Here is a 24,152-nt window from a genome sequence, read left to right as displayed (position 1 = left end):
ATATCGGAAACACTTCTCACACTAAAATTTCTAAATACTACAAAAAAATCTAATCAATGACTGTATCTCCATTTAAAGAAGCAGCCACTCCCTTCATTTTCCGTTTCCGCCCCCGCATACACGGCGCATCTGTCTCTCACGCAGAAGCCTGAGGCATTTCAGATCGTGAAGCAAAAGTGAAAGCAAGATAAATTTTGAAAGAGATGTATTTTTTGTAATGCAATGTACTTGTAATGAAAAAAAAATCTAACTATAATATCAAATAGATTCTCAACATTCGGAAAATCCACATCGTTGGAAACATTTTAAAAGTGAAACAAATAATAAATGCAGTAGAAAGTTCCTTTGTACTTAGGAACAGTTTGAGCTTCACGGAAATATTTTTATCTTTGCATGCAATTTATGTAAATTTCTAAATACTACAAAAAATTCAAATCAATGACTGTATCTCCATTTAAAGAAACAGCCACTCCCTTCATTTTCCGTTTCCGCCATTCACTCCCACATACACGGTGCATCTGTCTCTCACGCAGAAGCCTGAGGCATTTCAGCTCTTGCAGATCGTGAAGCAAAAGTGAAAGCAAGATAAAGTTTGAAAGAGATGTATTTTTTGTAATGCAATGTACTTGTAATGAAAAAAAAATCAAACTATAATATCAAATAGATTCTCAACATTCGGAAAATCCACATCGTTGGAAACATTTTAAAAGTGAAACAAATAATAAATGCAGTAGAAAGTTCCTTTGTACTTAGGAACAGTTTGAGCTTCACGGAAATATTTTTATCTTTGCATGCAATTTATGTAAAATATTGACTGTATGTGGACGTCCTGGTCCTCCCGGACCTGTCTCTGCTGACCTCTGGCTCAGTATAGTTTGTATGGACCCCACATGGTTGTATGCATGCCTGACAATGTCGGGGCATGGTCCTAATGAGACCACGGATGGTGTCCTGGGGGATCTCCTCTCAGATCTGGACCAGGGTATCACTGAGCTTCTGGACAGTCTGAGGTGCAACCTGGTGGCATCGAATGGACGAAACATAATGTCCCAGAGGTGCTCTATTGGATTTAGGTCAGGCGAGCGTGGGGGGCAGTCAATGGTATCAATTCCTTCATCCTCCAGGAACTGCCTACATGCTCTTGCCACATGAGGCCGGGCATTGTCGTGCACCAGGAGGAACCCAGGACCCACTGCACCAGCATAGGGTCTGACAGTGGGTTCAAGGATTTCATCCTGATACCTAATGGCAGTCAAGGTGCCGTTGTCTAGCCTGTAGAGGACTGTGCGTCCCTCCATGGATATGCCTCCCCAGACCATCACTGACCCACCACAAAACCGGTCATGCTGAACAATGCTGCAGGCAGCATAACGTTCTCCATGGCTTCTCCAGACCCTTTCACGTCTGTCACATGTGCTCAGGGTGAACCTGCTCTCATCTGTGAAAAGCACAGGGTGCCAGTGGCAGACCTGCGAATTCTGGTTTTCTATGGCAAATGCCAATTGAGCTCCACGGTGCCACGGTGCCAAACATTCACACCAGTGGCCTGCTGGAGGTCATTTTGTAGGGCTCTGGCAGTGCTCATCTTGTTCCTCCTTGTACAAAGGAGCAGATACCAGTCCTGCTGTTGGCTTAAGGACCTTCTACAACCCAGTAGTGACACTCACCGTAGCCAAATGCAAAACTAGTGAAAAAACAGTCAAGAAAGATGAGGAGGGAAAAATGCCAGTGGCCCCCACCTGTTAAACCATTCCTGTTTTGGGGGTCCTCTCATTGTTGCCCCTCTAGTTCACCTGTTAATTACAGTAACGCCAAAACAGCTAAAACTGATTAACAACCCCCTCTGATGCTTAACTGACCAGTTTAATTGGCTTCATTAAAAAGTGTTCCTTTACTTTTTTTGAGCAGTGTAATTTTTAAGGACATTCTTATTTTTAAACCGCTGTGGTAACTGACTCACCACCCATGTTTTCCTATAGATTTATATCAGAAGCTGCTTTACATTATGTGGTTATAACTGCAAGTGAATAAATGTGAATATTAAAGTCTGTTTTAGGTGTAAATTCATACAACCAACAGGAAAATGTATCTGTGCTGATTCACGCAAAGCCAGGATTGTCAAAATTATTTCGAAATTGTCCTGTAGGTATTATGTTAAAACATGTATAATTTACAGTAATACAATATATAATTTACAGACTCATGTGAGCAGACTGTCATACAAAAATATAGGTGTGTAATAAAACATACAGTGTACCTTCTTAATGGAAATATTCCATCCATCCATCCATTTTCCAAACCGCTTATCCTACTGGGTTGCGGGGGAGTCTGGAGCCTATCCTGGAAGCAACGGGCACGAGGCAGGGAACAACCCAGGATGGGGGGCCAGCCCATCACAGGGCACACTCACACACCATTCACTTTCACATGCATTCCTACAGGCAATTTAGCAAGTCCAATTAGCCTCAGCATGCTTTTGGACTGTGGGGGGAAACCGGAGTACTTGGAGAAAACCCCACGACGACATGGGGAGAACATGCAAACTCCACACACATGTGACCTAGGTGGAGACTCGAACCCGGGTCCCAGAGGTGTGAGGCAACAGTGGTAACCACTGCACCACCATGCCGCCCCTAATGGAAATATTAAGCTGCATAATTCAAAGTATTAGGAACTGGTGGGCAGTGCAGCAGGTTGGACTGATGCCAGCTTTGTAAATATTTCTCTGTAATCACTTGTGTTGTTATAAATGTGCTGTGGCTTATGTCATGTATAGTGTTTAATGTTTATTGTTGTATGTAGTGTGTGTGTGTGTGTGTGTCTGTGTGTGTCTGTGTGTGTGTGCATGTGCTCCCACCATGTGTATTCGGAGTAAGCAGGGCGACGAGCACGGTGGGCAGTGCGAGTGCGTGTTGTTGGAGTGGTACGGGTGTAATAAACGCCATCTGGGGATTGAAACCCGGAACAGTCTCTGCTGGCTAATCATGGCTCAGCGACCCACTATTACAGGATCAAATAAGCAACTTGCTTAAAAAAAAGCTAAATGTTTATCCATCCATCTATCCATCATCCAAACCACTTATCCTTCTGGGTTGCGAGGGGGTCTGGAGTCTATTCCGGAAGTTACGGCACAAGGTGGGGAACAACCCTGGATAGGGGGCCAGCCCATCGCAGGGCACACTCACACACCATTCACTCACACATGCACTTCTATGGGCAATTTAGCAACTCCAATTAGCCTCAGCATGTCTTTGGACTGTGGGGGGAAACCGGAGTACCCGGAGGAAACCGCACGACGACATGGGGAGAACATGCAAACTCCACATGCATGTTACCCAGGTGGAGACTCGAACCTGGGTCCCAGAGGTGTGAGGCAACAATGCTAACCACTGCTGAATGTTTATCCAGTGATAATTTCTTTCATGACTTTACCATCAAAATTTTGAATTAAATAAAATTAAATCAGGCCATGTTTTATATGTTAAATTCATAGTCATATTCATTAAAGTGTGTTTTGAAATGTATTCCAGCTCCATTACTGTGTTTATTAACAGGACACAGACATAAATTATACATAAATTATTATAAAAAAAAATAAAATAATTAATATAAAAAATATGCATAAGTGACAATCACTCGCTGCATTGGGTCTCCTGATACGTCTGCAGCTGATCTCCAGCCCTCAGGTTATACCGTATGGCCAGAGCTGCTGACCTGTTCCTCCAGTAAATCACATTTCCATTTATGCAAAGCAACATTCCCTTGTGTTTAATGTAAATAGATCCCCACGGTGAAAGTGTTTAGCAGGGTAGTTCAACTTCATGCTGAGTACATTTACAGTACATGAATGATTTCCTCTTGCTTATGAAAGCTGGCATAAGTGTCATTGACAGCAGTTTTTGCCAGGTCTGTTTTCTGTCTTTACGCCATATTTTTCCATCCCATCCCCCTCGTTCTCTCCATTGTGTGGCTTTAATGAGCCACACCTGTTACTTGTTTACTCTTGCCTCTCGTTACAGCCCTTGTGTGGATCAGCCCAGGTGTCTCTCCTCTGCTCCCTCATTAGTGACGTATATAGTGCCTCCATGTCTTGAGCTCCCCAGTCCAGTCATTGATGCTGTGCCCTGTGCCCTTTTTGAGCCCTCATGGTCCATTTCCTTTTGCCCTGTCTATACTTTAATTTAAAACCCCTTTTGGTTTTCCCCATGCCTGGCTTCGCCTCCATTGTTGCCTTTGATGTGACACGTTCGAAGCTTTTCATCCCACCACTCAATGGTTTTATAATAACACATGCGGAGCTCTGTTGTAGCTGTTTGCTCATAGCATTAAACTGGGAGGAACAATTTGCCCATTGCAAGGTTTCGTTCTGACTATGTCAGACAATATAGTGTTATTATACCGGATTCTTACCTGGCTGCATGTCCTCCTGTTGGCCCTTGTGTGCCTGCTCTCCCAGTGCCTCTTACTCATGTGAGTGCTGATCCCAACCCCCGTCCAGGTGTGCCTGAGTGTCTGGCTTTCCCATGTCATCACGAGTGTCTGCCTTTACCCTCCCTCCCCTGGTTAGATCACCCATAGCTCTTTCACACCAGGGTCGTTGGCTGTACCGAACCTGAATTCCTGCCTGGACCCTGCATTCACATTAATGAAAACTGTGGTACCGGGCTGATGCTTATTTTTCCGGCCCCTTAAAGATGGCTGGGCCAGAATTGTCAGTACATGATGTCAGGGGGCAGGATTAGAGTCGGCAGCGTGGAAAACAAAACTTCATGAAACAATGCGGAGGAAGTTGAAAAAGAGTTAAATAAAACCGGTGCTGGCCGCCCTAAAAACAAATATGGACCTATTTTGGAAATCATGTATAGCTTCGGCCCTATCAGAACTGTATTCATTTCCTGCTAATATTAACCAAATTTTACTGCTTTTGCTGCTTCACCATAAAAAGCATTTTAATGTGTTTAAAGTTAAACTGGTGGGAGGTGCTGACTTTTATAGAGCAATCTACAGTATAGCTGGTAAGCAATTAAGTTTCTGTCTGTAGCTACTTAATGCTACTTAATTAATCCATTATAAATAAAAGTCCTGGAGCATATGAGTCCAGATTAGGGCTGGACGATTTATCAATTTCAAATCGAAATCGCGATTTTAAACAACGCGATCTGGGAAATTGCTTGGAGGATGCATTGCTGGGACTGCTGTACTTCTTGTGGACTCTGTCTGTATGAGATCAGCAACAATTTGACAGCTGGTAGCCATTTTGTTTCTAATTTGACAGCTGCTTGATGCCGCGAGTCGGCTCCTTAAAGTAAATACTGTGTGTCTCTACGCACATGTGCTACAGTCTAATCAATTGCATTCTGCATGGCTCGCTCATTTTGCTTTCAACCCCATCGGTGTCGGAACTGGGTGATTCCTCATAAAAGTTTGCTGGTTAAATGCTTTTTTCAACCTAACAATGAAATAAAACACTGCTAAATACCGCTAAAGTTTATCTTATTCTTCTTCTTTAAACATGTTGGTTGAATATAATGAGTTTAAGTGCTTTTTGAAAGTGCCGGGACGTTTGTGCCTACTCCTAACAGCATGTGGGACGTGTATGCGCTAGCTTACATTCATCCTGCTATATGCTTTATATTCCTTAAAATGTAACTAAAAATAATACATTAAAAATACATGTAATGCATTTTTATTCTATTAAAGTTTAACAAGCCCCCAAACCATATGGGCCCCTATCAACAACAAGTGTCACAAGCATGTCCGTTGCCATACATGGATATAAGCCCTGGGCAAATCAGAATAAAGTGATACGCCCCATCCTGCTTATGACATCATAAACGAGAACCCATAGTAAGCTCCACCCACAAATAGGTACCACTTAACCTCTCAGATCAAAAGGTCCCGGATCAAAAGTTCTTTTATCTGGTACTGATGTATGTGAATGATGACAGGACGCAGCTTCTGTCCCGGGGTTAGCTTGGTTGACAGTGAGCGATGGGCTCTGTCGATCTCCTTTGGATTTGGTAATGTCTCTTTCCTGAAAACTTCGCATAACAATGCTGAAAAAAATTCTGTAGGGCGCCCACCTTCTATAGATTCCGGCACAGTCAAAACACGCAAGATTTGTTGCCTGCTCTGGCCTTCTAGGTTTATTACCTTAGCCATGAGCTTGGAGTTGTTTTCACTAAGACTAGAGTCCATTGCAGACCGGACTTGGTCTAGTTTAGTTTCTAATGAACTAAAAGTATTTCTAAAGTCAGTCGCGAGTGCCTCTCTGTGCTGATCAAGAGGCGAGGAGATATTGTCCATCGTTATCCGTTTTGGTGCTGCTTAAATCTGTTCCATAGAATTATCGACAAAGGGGAATGTTAATTATATAAATGTGTAATAATCTTCTTAAATAAACAGCAACACAGTCCTTTCCAACTTTTACGAACGCCTTCCTACCCTGATCTTAGTTTTATTTTCCTACTCCGATCTTTGTGACTCTAAACTGTCCCCTATGAGCCTGGGCAGATAGGAAGTAATAGTCCTGTCAACCAAGGGAACATACTGAACTTAAACGTGACACATGTAAATATAAATAAAATAATAAAGTGCTCTAACTGATAATGAATAAATAATAATAAAATTTTTCATTCAACTTAACATAATATATATATATATTAGTTTTATATTACAATGTATAATAGTCCTATATAACAAAAATCAGTGGAATAATGTGTACATTAAATATGGTTACATAACGTAAACCGGTTTACTTTAAAATGTCAACTACAAAAAGAAGATTCCATTTGACGTTTGTTTCACTTTTAAGCAATTTATACGACATCTAAGTGCTTTTCTGGTTACATTAGGCTCTTGTACAGCATTTTAAGCCAATAATTGTACGGCAAACCGGAAATAAGAATTGATGCAATATTCAATATTCATGAACTGTGGTGTGGCCACCAATATCTGTGACTATATAAAACGCTGTGAGCTCATACTTTCATTTTTACAATTGTCTGTAAAACTGAAGCTTTCGAAGGTCATTTGGAAAAGGTGAGTTTGTTTAATGTAAAAGGCAAATATACCGTACAAACCGTAGGCTAGTAATCCTAATAACTCGTTCAGTTTGTCCGTCTGTGGAAATATTTTAATATATTTTTAACTGATAGCTACTGTTGTTCTCGAATCATGTTATTCCCAGGAGACTCATGCAGATGTATAGGAGATGTTCAATTTTGTATTAATATATAAGAACTTATTCTAGTAATTATATAACTGGGAAATCACAAATGTATTCATATTTTACCGTTTATCACTGTTGTCTGTGTGACTAAAATGCTTTTGAACTTCTTTCACTTTCACAATCATCTATAAGAACTGAAAAAAGTGATTTTGTCTAACAAATACAGTGTTTTCCCTAGGTTTACAGCTTGGGGGGGCAAACGGACATGGGTTCATGTGTTTTTTTTAATGACAGCAGTCAATATAACAACTGAACTAAACATCAGAACATTTCTTTTTATGACAGTTACCCACAAAGCGTGCAGCTTTTGTCACTGCAGTGCATCTTTCTGGGCTTCTGGAAGAACATTTCTAGAGCCTCTTGATATGAGAAGTCAGAGACGTCTGGCTATACTTTATCTTCAGGACTTAACAAACACGTACGTGCCAAACAGTAGTGATGGACAAAATGATGCTTCTGGAACATTTTGCAATTTTTTTCTATCAACACTAGATGGAGCTCTCTATTCAAAAAGGGGCTCAAAGTATCCCGAAAATGAAACAAAAGCGCCGCGTCTACCAAATAGCATTTCGCATTTCACAAGTCTGAGATAGAAGATGAGCAGGTCATCTTAGCCATCGGAAAGCTGCAGCCTCCCTTCCTCCTATCCTTTCTTAATTCTCTGTGGATTATTACCAGAGTTGGGTAATTCAGGTCCAGAGAGTGTGCTCATCTGTGTGTGACAATGCATAGGCCTGTTCTATAGGAAAGGTAACCTTAAATGACTTCTGTTGTGATCTGGCACTGTATAGAAAATAAAATAAAATTAACTTGACCTTCAAGGGGGGCAGGAGGTGCCGTTGGGGGGGCGGGGCGCCCCTTAATATAATGGTAGGGGAAACACTGAAATATCTATAGAATATATCTCAGTAGCATGCAGAAAACTCCATAAGTAGTTAATTTACTGGGTTTGTGAAAAGTCCTAGTCAACAATGTGAATTGAAACACCTTTGGCTAGAATGAACAGTTACCAACCTTCTCTGGGGATCTTCCTAGGGAACTCATAAATGTGAAGAAAGATTTCAGCAGCCATATCAATATAATAACTTAGGCTCAATTCTAGAAATTCTTTAACTATTAAATATCCACTGTACCTATTGTTAGGTTTGGGGATTGAACGGGCGAGCAGGAAGCGGGGAAAGACCAGGCAGGCAGGCAGGATCTTCGGGAAAATGTGGGTTTATTTGGGAATGGGAGAGCCAGGGCAGACCGTGACGAACTGACATCAACTAACATTAACTAACATTAAATAATTAACTAACATTAATGACAAGTCTGGGGAAGACGGACTCAGACGTGAACTAAATACACAAGACAAGCCGAAAATAACAGGAAACAGCTGGGCATGATCGGGGAAGCAGACATGGATGATCAGGGGGCACGGCACACACGAGGATCGGACGAGCTGGCCATGACAGAACCCCCCCCAAAGGAGCGCAGCGACGAATGAGACGAGGCTGGGGATACAGGATCTGGAAGACAAGAACAAGACCATTAACGGGGAACAGGGAACAGAACGGACAGACAAAACAGGCACAAGGGCAGAAACCAGGACAGGACCTGACACAGAACAGGGAACGCAGACAGATGAGGAAAGGGGACACGGAGGGAACAGGCAGAATGAAAGGGCCGGGAGTCAACATGGGAGACACAGAGGGACAAGGAGCAGAGGCAGGAGGAGCAAAAGGAGGAGGAACAAACACAGGAGGAACAAAGACGGGAGGCCAGATGGGAAAGGCTGGGGAAGAAAGGGGAGCCCGAGGAAGCCTCAGCAGGCGATGGGCAGCAGCTGGAGGGGCTGCAGGCAACCGGGAGGCCGGAGCAGGAGGGGACCTCGGAGGGGCTGAGGAGACAGGCCGAGGGACAGGCAAAGGGGATGAGGAAGGAGTCGGAGGTGGCACCAGGGGAAGCAAAGAGGAAGCCGGAGGGGACACTGGCAGAGGTAAGGAGGGAGGGGGAGCCGCAGCAGGCGACGGCGTAGCCACAACCAGCCAAGGCGACGTCGCCTGACATGCCAGAGTGGGGGGACCCACAGGCAACGGATGAACACCAGCGGGGGAACCCGCAGGCAAACGACGAGGCGTCGGAGGCGGAACTGAGGCAGGGTGACGAGGCGTCGGAGGGGAACCCGCAGGCGACCGCCGACCCAGAGCCCAAAGACCCGCAGGCGCCCCCCGAGCCCCAGCCAAGGCAAGCGAGGGCGAGCCAGGGGGCAGCGCGGGTGGGGCCCCAGACTTTCGCCTGTGTTCTCTCCCCTTCCGGGACCCAGACATGCGAAGTTCAGGCCGGGGTCAACCTCTCCGGGGCGAGGGAAGAGGAGTCATCAGGGAGGTCCCCGAGGCGTCCCTTTCGAGCTCCTCCTCCTCCAAGGAGGAAGGAGCGACGGTCAGCTTGTCCAGGACCTCCTTGGGGACTGGAGCTGGGCGGAACTGGAGTAGCGTCAGGGACTGGGACTTGGGCCACAGGGACAGTGATCACAGAGGCGGGCGGAGCCACGGGCGGAGGCAGAGGGGTCTCAGGCAAAGCCGTGGTCGGAGGCAGCAGGGCCTCAGGCGAAGCTGCGGGCGGAGGCAGAGGGGCCTTGGGCGGAGCCACGGGCAAAAGTGGCAGCCCGGGCGGAGCCGCAGGTGGAGATGGTAGCTCGGGTGGAGGCGGCAGCTTATGCAGTGCCGCAGGTGGAGGCGGCAGCTCGGGCAGTGCCACTGGTGGAGGCGGCAGCTCGGGTGGTGCCGCAGGCGGAGGTGGCAGCTCGGGTGGTGCTACAGGCACAGCGGGCAAAAGCCGGGACCTCCAGAGTGGGCAGTGCTGCAGGCGGAGGCGGCACTGCAAGTGCCTCAGAGACGGGCGGAGCAGCAGGCGGAGGCGCTGCCTCAGGCAGTGCAGCAGCCCACCACTCGGACCCAGCAGGGGGCACCATTCTCCGTAACTGGAACAGCCTCCTCAGGTGCTCTGCTAATTTCTCTACGTCGCCTTGAGGAGAGGCGGGAGTGTATGTGGCAAAGTCTCGCTGGAGCTGCGTGGCGAGCTGGCGGGGAGTCCTGTTTGGCCGGTTCTTCCATTACCTTCCAGTAAAGTCCCTGGAGGGTGAAGAACTGTTCGGCGAGCGTCTAGGCAGAACTTGCCGTGGTCCGTGCGGGCCCTACCCTCGCCAGCTCGATCACTGCCAGGTGGAGGATCGGGAGGGGTTCAGAAGCGACGAGGGAGGCAGCCCCTAGGAAGATCGTTGGATCCTCTCCTGAACTCCCCTCTCTCCGCTTCTTTCTCTTCCTCTGGCTTTTGGCTGTCTGCGGAGGTCGGGCCATTTCCGAAGCGGCGGATGGCGGCTCTGCAATCCTCTCGCAGTGCAGTGCGACCAGCTGAGCTCTCCTCTCAGACATGTGCTGCACCAGAAGCCGGAGGTTCTCACGCACAACCTCCGCTAAATGCGCGTCTTCAGCATGGGACATTCCCTCCAAGATGTCCCTGCTGCGGCTGGCTAATCTCCTTGCCTCTAGGTCATCTGAGACCTCCGGCTGGTCCAGCCAGTAAAGGACCATGTTAATTAGACCGACATAGACGTCATCGGTCAGTGGGGGTACCTTCTTATAGAGACTTCTCATTCTTTACAAGGGATTGGATGGGCGAGCAGGAAACGGGGAAAGACCAGGCAGGCAGGATCTTCGGGAAAACATGGGTTTATTTGGGAACGGGAGAGCCAGGGCAGACGGCGACAAACTGACATCAACTGACATCAACTAACATTAACTAACATTAATGACAAGTCAGGAGAAGATGGACTCAGACGTGAACTAAATACACAAGACAAGCCGAAAAAAACAGGAAACAGCTGGGCATGATCAGGGAAGCACACATGGATGATCAGGGGGCGTGGCACACACAAGGATCGGACGAGCTGGACGTGACACTTATATGTCACAGTATATCAAAACACAGTATATTTTATATGAGCAAACAAGTTTATTTTAATGTACCAGATACAAATACAGAAGAATCCACTTGTCAAGTGTTTTACTTTAAGGCAGTTTATAAGATAATGTGTATATGCCTTCATGTTCATAGCACAGCGTTTTAAGCCAACGACTGTATGGCAGGGGGCGGCATGGTGGTGCAGTGGTTAGCGCTGTTGCCTCACACCTCTGGGACCCGGGTTCGAATCTCCACCTGGGTCACATGTGTGTGGAGTTTGCATGTTCTCCCCATGTCGTCGTGGGGTTTCCTCCGGGTACTCCGGTTTCCCCCCACAGTCCAAAAACATGCTGAGGCTAATTGGACTTGCTAAATTGCCCGTAGGAATGCATGTGAGAGTGAATGGTGTGTGAGTGTGCCCTGCGATGGGCTGGCCCCCCATCCTGGGTTGTTCCCTGCCTCGTGCCCATTGCTTCCGGGATAGGCTCCGGACCCCCCGCGACCCAATAGGATAAACGGTTTGGAAAATGGATGGATGGATGGACTGTATGGCAACTCTAAAATGAGATTTGTTGCAATATTTGCTGTGGTGTGGCCACAGTAATCTGTGTGATTAAAATTCTGATGTAAAAAAAAAAACGGATGGCTGTCTGTCTATGCTGGACTACCTCCACCTCCCCATTTCCCCCACCCGTTGCAAGTCGTGTCATTTTTGTACGGTGTAGTGACCATGTGCTTATGTTGCTGAGGTGTTTTTTTTCGGTTCCTACAATGTCCTCCCCACTGGAGTACAGTCTGGGGGCTGTTTTTTTATTCTCCTCCTCTCTCCTCATGTTATTCTGTTTCTTTTATTCTCTCTGTTTGCCCCTGTCTCCCGACCGGTCTACCCCCTACTATGATGTTTGTGTATATGTATGGTCGGGTTGATGGCCAGTTTTTTGCTGGTACTTGTGATTAGTGACATGGTCTATTGCAACAGCAATAAAGGGTTCTCATCATCATCATCATCATCAAAAAAAACCTATTAACTCCTAAATTCACTTTCACAATTGTCTGTAAAGAGGCAGCGTTTGTGGGCCATTTGGAGAAAGTGAGTTTGTTCACAAAGATATACAGACACGGAGTGGGACTAATTTTCAGCCCAGAATTTTTATGCCAAAGACCAGGGCCCACTTTTTTGATATCGGTGACTCTTAGCATCTTACAAAAACTCTAAAGGTATATGTCATGGAAGGTATTTGTTTTCCTATGTATGTTTCCCAAACAGTCGCATAAAGGAGATTTTTATGCAAAATTGCTCAAGGGAGAGCTTCTTAAGTGCAAACTTAATACGCACTGGAACACCGGATTGGTTGACATCGATGGCTGGAGAATTGATTATTCCCTCCATGCAGCAACTGCTTGGCTTGAGAGAAAGTGATGTTCTTTATAAATATGACACTGCAGGAATGCTTCAAAATATCGCATTAATCAGAACTGGGGTGAACCTACAAATAAAATACACAATTAACAAATTGAATCATCTAACTGTAAATATGGCTTTTGCTGAATGGGTGCATGAACCCACCTCCCCAGACTGTAGTATCACCAGTTTATGGTTATTTGTGTTATAAAACTCCTGCATGCACCAATATATGTGCATGTCCTTCATATTGGAATGAGCAATGGCACAATAGCCAAAAGAAAAGCTATTATTGCGTTACTGTCTCAATATAAAATAATGTCTTATGTGTTTCAGTATTACCTACTAAGGACTATTCCAGGGCGATTTTTTGGGGAAAATATGAGAGACTTGCATTAAAATGAACCTGCAGTGTTGGCTTTTATTAACCTCATGAACCAAAGTTTTGATGTACTGTGACTTTGGTGCATTTAGAGAGGTGTGTGCATTCCAGAGGCATCGGAAATAGGGGGAATGCAGTATCGGCAGAACTCCCCCTTCCTTCCCAATTAATAAATAAATACATAATCAACAGTACGTTCCTTATCTTCATTATGAATCCGCACATTACTGAGGCCAATTCGCTGTACAGAGCGCAAGGATGAAATCTAATGAAGATTGTAGTCATGTATCAGACAAAATAATGTTACCATATAGACCAGTCATTTTTTAATTAAGTGATGTTTGGTTATGAAACTGTACCCTTAATGATTTCAGTCTTATTTTAAATGAGCAGTATGAGTCGATAACAGTGATAAGAGACTAAGAGAGACTCAGACCATCTTCACGGAAGATATACTTAATTAAAAATGTTTCCGGAAACACAGTGGAGCTGTAAGAGAATTAAGGTAGAACTTATGAACGACGTAGCATTAAGGGACTTAAATACTAAGGGGTAACGAGACTAACACTGGACAGATGAGGCTAATTAACAGACTGAGAAAACAAATGAAAACTAATTAACTCAAAGGAACTAAAACAGGGAAACTAAAAACTAAGCAAGGAACAGGGAAACAGAATCTAACACTGGGGAATTAGGCAGGTAGGAACACAAGCAGGGGCACAAGGAACGAAACCAAAACCAACTACAAAATCACCAGACAGAAGAACTAGAAAAGCTCACACAAATGAAACACTAGGGAGTGAAATACAAACACAGAGGAAGCAGGATTTGAACACATGACAAAGGGATTTGCAAGTAGTCACATGCTCAACATGTTGAGCCATGCGGCTGACAGAAAACAAGGGAGACAAAGACTGACAAGAGGGACAGGATGGCCAGCGATGCCTGCTGGCCAAACGGGGAAGGGACACAAAAGACTGAGACAACAGGGGCTGAATCTGACAGTTAAGAAGGTTTCAGGAAACTGGGCCCATCCAATTTTGTCTTTGTTCTGGGGGAACTTTCATAAATGATGCTACAGTTTAAAGTCTTATTGAGTCGAAATTATCCCGATAAATTACTCAATATTTCAAGAAGAAAAAAATAAATAAATAGCATATGGAAATAAATAATCGCATATTGAACTGGGGTGGCTTTCCCAAAAGTTTTGTTACGCTAAATAGTTTATCTATTACTTAAGATCGATTACACTGCACAACAATTTTTTTTTAGTTTTTCTTCCTGAAAAGTTTTTGCTGATCGTGACAGGTACCTGGAGGGAATGCAAAAATATAGTTTTGGTTTTGTTGTTTCACATAGGAAATAGACAGTTAACTGTTTACTGGCAATAACGTATTTAATCGCATTTATGTTTCACATATGCTATTGTGTTTACCATAGTTAGAAGTGTATTGCTCTTGATTTTCATTTGTATTCAATGTCAGGTGCATCACATTGTAGTGTTAAATAGTAGTCAGCAGAAATATTTGTATCTGGTGACAGCATTCCTGCAGTCCCGAACCCAACAATTTGGCTTTGCTTTTGACAGATCCAAATCTCTGACCAGGTCATTTAATTCCGACTGTGTTATGAGATGTGGATCGCCTGATGAGTACGGTTCAAAATCCGGATCATTGTCCCTGCCAGTTCCTGCATTGCAGTTTCTTCATCTGGCTTATCTAAGGTCCATTCCTCTGGTGGTTTCGGAATTGGAAGACTGTGGTCATGTGGCATGGGTCTCATTGCTGAAGGCAGATTAGGGTATTCAATTGGCGTCATGTTTTTGGCAGAGAAACCAGACACATTAGTCAAACAGAAGTAACAGTCTGTTACCCGGTCTTTCTGTTCTCGCCATATCATCGGGACAGCAAACGACATTGTCTTTCAAGTGCTTCTGAGCCAGGCATGTCGCACAAGAAATGTGAGGCGGCAATTGCTTGTCTTGATCACCTATTTTACAGCCGAAGCACAGATGATATGCTTTATTCACAAGAGCAGTCATTGAGCATCTTTGAGGCGCAAGCGTATATTCGCCACAAATGTAGCAGTGGACGAGAGGGTAGCCTCCCTTCGCCTTCGGGTGGGGGGACGGGTCCTGACTGTTGCTTTTGCTTATGCGCCAAATGGCAGCTCAGAATACCAACCCTTTTTGGAGTCCTTGGGAGGGGTGTTGGAGAGCGCTCCTCCTGGGGACTCTCTTGTTCTTCTGGGGGACTTCAATGCTCACGTGGGTAATGACAGTGAAAACTGGAGGGGTGTGATTGGGAGGAACGGCTCCCCCGATCTGAACCCGAACGGTGCTTTGTTATTGGACTTCTGTACTCGTCATGGATTGTCCATAATGAACACCATGTTCAGGCATAAGGGTGTCCATATGGGCACTTAGCACCAGGACACCCTAGGCCGCAGTTCGATGATCGACTTTGTAGTCGTCTTGGACACTCGGGTGAAGAGAGGGGCGGCGCTGTCAATTGATCACTACCTGGTGATGGGTTGGCTCCGCTGGTGGGGGAGGAAGCCGGCCAGGCCTGGCAGGCCCAAGCGTATAGTGAGGGTCTGCTGGGAACGTCTGCCGGAAAGCCCTGTCAGGGAGAGTTTCAACTCCTACCTCCGGCAGAACTTCTTCCATATCCTGGGGGAGGCGGGGGACATTGAGTCCAAATGGGCCATGTTCCGTGCCTTGATTGTAGAGGCAGCTGACCGGAGCTGTGGCCATAAGGTGGTCGGTGGCTGTCGCAGCGGCAATCCCCGAACTTGCTGGTGGACACCGGTGGTGAGGGATGTCGTCAAGCTGAAGAAGGAGTCCTATCAGGCCTTTTTGGCCTGTGGAACTCCAGAGGCAGCTGACGGCTACCGGCAGGCCAAGCGGGATGCGGCTTTGGTGGTTGCTGAGGCAAAAACTCGGGTGTGGGAGGAGTTTGGTGAGGCCATGGAAAATGACTTCCGAACAGCTTTGAGAAGATTCTGGTCCACCATCCGGCGTCTCAGGGCGGGGAAGCAGTGCAGCATCAACACTTCGAATACTTCGAAGACCTCCTCAATCCCACCGACAGGCCTTCCGATGAGGAAGCAGAGTGTGGGGACTTGGGGGTGGACTCGCCTATCTCTGGGGAGGAGGTTGCTGAGGTGGTTAAAAAGCTCCTCAGTGGCTGGACCTCGGGCATGGATGAGACTCGCCCAGAGTTCTTCAAGGCCCTGGATGTTGCGGGGCTATCTTGGTTGACACGCATCTGCGGCATCGTGTGGACATCAGGGGCAGTGCCTCTGGACTGGCAGAGCGGGGTGGTGGTCTCCCTCTTTAAGAAAGGGGACCGGAGGGTGTGCTCCAACTATAGGGGGATCACACTCCTCAGCCTCCCTGGTAAGGTCTATTCGGGGGTTCTGGAGAGGAGGGTCCGCCGGATTCTCGAACCTCGGATTCAGGAGGAGCAGTGTGGCCTTGTTCATGAGAGAGGTAACAATGGAACGGGAGATCGACAGGCGGATCGGTGCGGCATCAGCAGTGATGCGGGCGCTGCATTGCTCTGTCATGGTGAAGAAGGAGCTGAGCCTAAAGATAAAGCTCTCGATTTAACAGTCGATCTATGTTCCTACCCTCACCTATGGTCATGAGCTGTGGGTAGTGACCGAAAGAACGAGGTCGTAAGTGTAAGCGGACCAAATGGGTTTCCTCCGCAGGGTGGCTGGGCTCTCCCTTAGAGCTCAGTCATTCCTCTCGGCAGGAGGATCTGGAACAGATCCGCATAACTGGTCTGGATCGGAGTCCACTTGCACAGCAGGACGGATTCAAAACAGTTAAAGATCACTGGATCCAGGCCAGACTCTACCCATATTTGCCAGTATCATAGTTCACCCAGCCTTACAAATAACATGTTAAATATAAGGAAATTTAATAATTACCTTCTGGTCTTACGTAATGTTTGTTGTATATATTAAATAAAACTTACATTAATCAAATCAAGCCTATTTTTTAAGGTCATGGAATCTTACATTATATAAATATATTAATTAATAATTATTTGTGATTTGTAATTAATATTTATTTCATCCTCTCCACCTATCTGCCTACCTACATATATATTGTTGGATGTAAGTAATTTTATTAAGATCATTAGTTACACAAAGTTATATTATCTAAGATCAGATGTACATTTTGAGTTCACAGTTCAATTTTATGTTATATAAACTGAACAAATTTTAGAAGACTGGGATTAATTATTTTAAATGAATTCAATAGCACTCATGTTCAGTCTACTTAAATCTAATTTGTATGTGGAGTTGCAATTTATCTATGAATTTTAATTATCTAGTACTGAATCATTTTGCTATCTGAGAATACGTTCTACATACCTACCCGGGTGGGCCGCCTCAAATTGGGACCCAAGTACTGCCATGCAGCAGGTGACGCCCCAGCACCACACCAGCCCCAATCCCCAGCAGGCCTGACACTATTAGCTCTCCGAAGGTTTCGACTCGCCCGGGGATGAGGCTCACGAGGGCTTTGCTCCCCCATCCACTTTATGATGCATGCAGTCTACCTGTGGGCGGCTGCAGCGGAGCTACTCCTGTGGAGAACAGAAGGGTGTCGTGTCTGTTTAGACTGAGCTGCTGTGAAGTGTTTTATGATGACTGGAGTGTCAGTCCCACCACTAACCTCCGAAAATTTTTCCCTGCAAATTGAAGATCCACTCGCAGGTCCGGATGCAGTTTAACGTCAAACCCAGGACAGTAGCTACTGTACTATAATATACACCCAGCACTCTACAGCAAATAATATTGTAAATATAAAATCATAACAGTTTATAATAAAAAGTGATCCATTAACATCCTGCTAAATCCTCATTTAGTCGTCTTTCTATTGGTGTATATAATTTACTATGAACCTATAATAATAACAGCAATAATAATAATAATAATAATAATAATAATAATAATAATAATAATAAAAACCCAAGTAACATACAAATTTAGGAGGGGCCACAGGGGGGCCATGCATGTTGTCACAGTGACATTGTATTATATATTGATCATAATACTACTTCATAAATATAAATGTATTAAAAAAGACAGGTATCTGTCGCCTTATGTCTGATCGAGTAGCGACTGATTGCATTTACGCCTATTATTATTATTATTGCTGTTATTATTATTTACATTTATATATATGGGCAAAAACTTTGTGTGCTGGAAACAGGTGAAACAAACAAGCTCTTAACGGACTCTTAATGCAGGGATGCTGGGTGGTCGAGTCGTTTCAGCTGGTTACATTTTTTTTTCTGTTGTTAACTTATTATTCTTGTAGAAGCAAGACAGTCTAAACAAGAGATGAGAGTGAATATTTGTATAAATTGTGAAATGTAACTACAAAGCTTTAGTGGCCCACCCGGAATTCTCCGGAGCCTCCTGACTGGCAACTCCGGCCTGAATATATCTATATTTCAAATGTGTGCAATGTCTAGTAAACCGCATAACTTGTTCACGTTTAGTCGTTTTGTGAAAAGTTCAGCTGAATGATGGTGCATGAGGCCTGTGAATTTAGAAATGGAAGTTTCCGATTTTCTCAAAACATTGGGCATAGTAGTAATATATTGTAAGTAGCCCAAAGAACGAACATGTTGCTGTGAATAAAATAAAAAACATCATATAACTACCGTATTTTTCGGACCATAAGGCGCACCGGATCGTTAGGCGCACCATAAATAGCTGTGTCAATTTTCATAAACAAGGCGCACCGGATTGTAAGGCGCATCAATTAAGCGAGACAAAGCGGCCAGATAAGTCAAATATTACTCAATTTATTTATTATAAAGTCAATAATTTCAATAACTCAACATTTTTCAGTTTTAATTCATGAAATACGAAATTAACTGAATAATTTCAAAAACTCAAAAATGTTCAGCTGTAACTCCTAAAATACAAAACAATACACATACTTGTCAGTTCATTCCTCTTTCGCAAATCCTTCAAAATCTTCACCATCAGTGTCTGAGTTAAACAGTTGCGTGATTGCGGCATCAAGCAGACCCGCATCCCTCTTCTCCTCATCCGAGTCAGTCTCATTGCTGTTACTTGGTTACTTGTTACTTAATATTAAATTCTCTCGCAGCTGCTGTCACGATCGCGGGCAGGCACAGCAGCGATCGTGCGGGTAGGCGGGTAAGGAACAGGCAAACAGATCGGAATCAGGGCAAACTATGGGTTTTAATATGGGAACTGGGAGCAGGGAACATCAGACGCAGAAAGACCACAATGACGGTTCAGGGGAACAGGTAAGACCAGGACTTAAATAGGACGTGACTAATCAAAATAAGCAGACACAGATGGGTACGATCGGGGAAGCACATGTGAGTAATCAGGGGGCGTGGCACACACGAGGAGCGGACGAGCCGGGCATGACAGCTGCTCTATTTCCATGTTGATCTGCGTGACTGATGGCCTTAAGCTTGAATTCCGCTTCGTAAGCATGTCTCTTCACAGGAGCCATTTTGGGGTCATTAAATACACACGACAATGTTACGGTAATTATTATGTCAAAACATAATGTGTATTACTCCGCGAGGCGGCAAAATCCCATGGGCAAAATACTCAGCGGCGCAGCTAGGTCCGTAAACACAGCTGGAAGTGATACACAAGGTGCACCGGAATATAAGGTGCACTGTTGATTTTTGACAAAAATATAGGCTTTTAAATGCGCCTTATGGTCCGAAAAATACGGTAATATGTGCCAGCAAGCTGTGTTGAGGGGCCGAAATTATATGCTTTCATGGGGCCCAAACTCTCTAGCAGCACCCCTGGTACTAGCACTTCTTGAAAATTTGTACATTGGTAGAAATGTGTGTGACTCAGCCAGTTAGGACTGCCTGTAATTGGCCGGTTGCTAATCCTGTGATGGCTTAAGTGTTTTTCCGCACTGGAGCCTTAAGCAATAGTCTTAACCCTAGTTTCACCAAGGAGTGGCTGATAATGTTTTCTAAACTGTGTCACTTTGGATTAAACCATCTGGTAAAGAAATGTCATTTATAATTTGTTGTTAAATGTAATTTGCGTTTAAATGGATGAGGAAAATACAATGCATTCATTGAACAGGTCTGGAAGTTGGTGTTTGGAAAATGGGAGGCAGCAGCAGTACTGAACTTGTGGTGGAACAGGAGAGGAGACCAGAGCTCCTTAAAGACCCATGGAGGAATGTTGAGTGGAACCCTAGGTATGAAGCCTGTTTTTGTTCAATATAATCAACTGACTTGTTTTTTTACTAGTATCACATAATTTGAGTATTAATAAAAGAGTCTGACTTGTTTGTGCGAATGCTGGCGCGAACTGACTGCCGCTGCTCGCCGGTAAATTCTAACCTTTGATTTCAAATTCTAACTCTGGTAATTTGTTTTATGTGCATTTGGTCTCCACTGGAAGAGTTATTTTTCTGATTTTACTGATCTTACTTTTTTGCAAGACCGATGTTTTAGCCCACCTGTTCTGTTTGGGCTATTGAGTCTTCCCTGGATCTAGATCTGCCCACTGGACATTTAAGTTGTCCGAGTCCTCGCCCACAATGTGGATCAGTTGCATTTTTACCTAGTTTGTGTTTATCTGGACTCCACTGTCGCTTGTTTTCCAAGCTGCGATGGGTCTGCTCCAGTATTCAGCAGCTGAGCTCCTCCAACTGCGTTTCCACATGTCTGAGCATTTGCTGACTATTCTGCAGCTTTATCCGGACATCGCTTTCTGCCCTCGCCGGAAATACATTCACTGTGGGTCCCGCCGGGGTTTCCAGACTGACACCTCGAAAACAATAAACTCCATCTAATCCAGCTCCCGTCATCCTCCACATAACTCCAGCAGGACTGTCGACCACAGTGTGCTAGCAAGCCAAGCTCGGTCGACTGACACTTCTACTCTACGTGAAACTTCAACTGTCAACTTCGGTCTGTTAAACATCCACTCACTTAAGAGCAAGGGACATCTCATCCAGTAGCTCTTGATCGACACTCAGTTGTGTCTAACTGAAACATGCCAACTGCCTGATGACTTTTCTCAGCTTAATGAATCTACTCCTGCGGGGTTTGCTTACATCTCTGAACCCCGTGGCTCCGGCCGTGGAGGAGGTCTCACGATAATTTACCATGAGAAATGGAGTCTTGCCGGTGTCTGTTCAGGCATTCGGCTCTTTTGAATCCACTGTATGCCAAGTGCCTGGACCTACTCCTACCATCACTGCAACTGTTTACCATCCCCCTAAATCAAATGCTGACTTTTTAAATGACTTTGCTATTTTTATAACTCACTTATCTACATTATCATCAAATATAATAGTTGTTGGGGGATTTTAATATACACATGGACAATAATAATAACCCTTTTACAAGATTCAATTCAATTTTATTTATATAGCGCTTTTAACAACAGTCATTGTCACAAAGCCCTTAACTTAGTACAGTCGAACCTCGTTACTACGTTCAAGATGGGATATCAAAAACATGTACGTTATAAGCATAGAACGTTGTAATCACTTAGTGCAAGATGGATGAAAGAATTCACAAAATATCCATGTAAATGATAAAACTTTAATAGAACAGACCCTTAAATTGACTACAAAACTACAAAACAAACAAACACATTATTACTTGTTAAATAATTCAACAAAGCTCATTTGGATCCTTGAAATTTTCCTTAAATTACTCATGATTACTTAGTGCCGGCCGGCGATAAACGGCAAGGAAAATACACAACGGCTGGTCAAAATGGATTTTTAAAATAAACATTCGCATTAAACTGGCATTTCGCCTGAAAATATTAATGAAATATGGTTAAATTAAATCATAAAATCCTTTACTTCCATTATTATTCTGAATTCACAATTACCGGCATGACTGGTATTTCACAAGGTTTAATAAACAAAGAATACGCACACAACACTTAACAAGCCATTACTACGCAGTCCAGTTACGATCGGTCAAGGCAACTCCTTTAACGCGGGAAGTTACGACGCAATAGACAAATGTGCATTGTCGGGCGAAGATCAGGTAGATACAGGTAGATGTAGCGACACAAGTTGTGGTGGGTGGGGAGAGCGCTGTACGTTGTAACGATGGTTAGTTTTCGTATTTTCTCTAGAAATTTGGATATTGTATCGAAGTTTACGTTGTAAGGGTATAGGCTGTAAACAATGGCTGCTATTGGAATAATACATAGGCTAAACACGGGAATTAGAAACCTGTACGTTGAAAAGGTGAAAACGTTGTATCCGTGGTACGTAACGAGGTTTGACTGTACTACATTTAACCGGCCAGAACCCCACCAAGCAGGCCTGAGGCAACAGTGGCAAGGAAAAACTCCCTCTACCAGGAAGAAACTTTGAGAGGAACCTAGGCTCGGAAGGGGACCCCATCCTCTACTGGGCAACCAGGGAGCATGGAACTGCATTTATACTGAGATTCATTAGAGTTCATATAGTTATGAAGTCCCAGTTGGTTTCATGTTGTTCTCTCCAGGAGTACAGGTGTAGTTCACATGGTGTAGAGTCGGCTCGGTATCAGCTCAGAAAAAGAGAAGATGGAGAAGAGTTATTGCCCTACACCTAACCTAACCTCCGGCAGGACTAGAGTAACTATGACAGCCTGTCTAAAAGAGAGACCTGGAAGGAAGCACAGACATGAGGGTTTCCAGGGGTTTTGGCATCAAGCCAACCCGCCGTCCACAGCTTAAGTGATCGGCGAGAGTGGCAGGACGACAGCACCAATCCCCCCTTTTACCTTTAATCTCAAATGATTATGAATCTCCAGATTTGCCTTCACCTTAGAAAAGAGGATTTAACTATCCAAAAGACTGGCTAAAGAGGTACGTCTTAAGCCTTGACTTAAATGCAGAGATTGTGTCTGAGTTCCGAGCACTAATAGGAAGTTTATTCCATAGCTGTGGTGCTTTATGAGCAAATGCTCTTCCCCCAAAAGTAAAGTTCTTTATTCTGGGTATGGATAGAAGACCTGCATCTTGTGATCTAAGCGTACGATTCGGAATGTTGTTGCAAATGAGGTCACTCACATACTGTGGTGCAAGACCATTTACAGCTTTATAGGTTAAGAGCAGCGTTTTGTAGTCAACATGAAATCTAACTGGCAGCCAGAGCAGTGAAAATAAAATTGGGGAAATATGATCATATTTTTTAGTTTTGGTGAGGACTCTGGCTGCTGCATTCTGGACTAGCTGGAGTTTATTTAATGACCTATTAGGACAGCTGGAGAATTAGACATTACAGTAATCGAGCCTGGAGGTAATAAACGCATGAAGAGTGTGTTTCTTAACTTGGCAATATTATGCAGATAATAAAATCCATGCGAATAAAATCCAACTATCTTGGAATATCTACGTCTATTTATGGTCAGCACCTTAAGATTGGCCCTAATGTCCAGCGCTCTGGCTCCCGGTAAACAATTTACCTCGACTGCTGGTGCCGCTAGCGGTCTAGCTATTTTCACGTGTCGTACTTCCAACAGGCGTCTCAGTGGGTGTTTCACTGAGCGGGGAAAACCTGTTCGACACGCTGAGAGATGGAAGGTGGTGCTCGGGGGTAGCCTTCGCCGAAGCTCGGGCTCTCCGACTATGTCGCCGAGTTGTCACCCACCCGCCCTGCTGTATGGGCTCTAATGCCGGAGTGTGGGCCGTGCTATCTAACTCTAATACTGAAGCCCCCAGACTCCCTGACTGCGAACCTGCAGCTAGCTGGCTACCTAGCGACTGTGCTAACGTCTGGAGGCGCGACTCTAGCTCTATAACTCTTCAAAGTCAAAGTCAAAGTAAACTTTATTGTCATCTCTGCTATATACTGTACAGGTACATAGAGAGACGAGATGACGTGGCTCCAGTTTTTTTCAGTGCAGACGAGAGAAAAGAGACATGTAACAAATCAGTAAATATAAGGTATACAAAAAAATATACTATACTTGGAGATAGAGGTAGAGGAGGTTATAATAGTTATGTATGGAAAATGTGCAAATAAGTGGCAGAAGTGCAAAAATGCTTGTAGCAGTTTGTGTGTAAAGTGCAGATGTGCAGGAGTCAATTTGATCGCAGTCCGGGTGTGTGTGGGGGGGTAAGTGTGTTCAGGAGTCTAATGGCTACTGGGAAAAAGCTATCCCGCAGCCTGGAAGATCGAGTCC

General features: G+C 44.6%; 1 protein-coding gene across 1 annotated transcript in view; it reads left to right on the top strand.

Moving 5' to 3' along the window:
* Positions 1 to 24,152, top strand: part of LOC125722764 (uncharacterized) — a 138,944-nt gene that overhangs the window by 84,296 nt on the left and 30,496 nt on the right. Inside the window, exon 2 of the mRNA XM_048998965.1 lies at positions 20,086 to 20,203. Coding sequence (XP_048854922.1) covers positions 20,109 to 20,203 — 95 coding nt within the window. The 5' untranslated portion in view covers positions 20,086 to 20,108. The remainder of the gene's footprint in view (positions 1 to 20,085; positions 20,204 to 24,152) is intronic.

The sequence above is a fragment of the Brienomyrus brachyistius genome, unplaced genomic scaffold (assembly GCF_023856365.1).
Source record: "Brienomyrus brachyistius isolate T26 unplaced genomic scaffold, BBRACH_0.4 scaffold42, whole genome shotgun sequence".
In the NCBI taxonomy this organism is placed as follows: domain Eukaryota; kingdom Metazoa; phylum Chordata; class Actinopteri; order Osteoglossiformes; family Mormyridae; genus Brienomyrus; species Brienomyrus brachyistius.
Note: the sequence above shows the minus strand (reverse complement) of the source record. Positions and strands in the feature narration are given on the sequence as shown.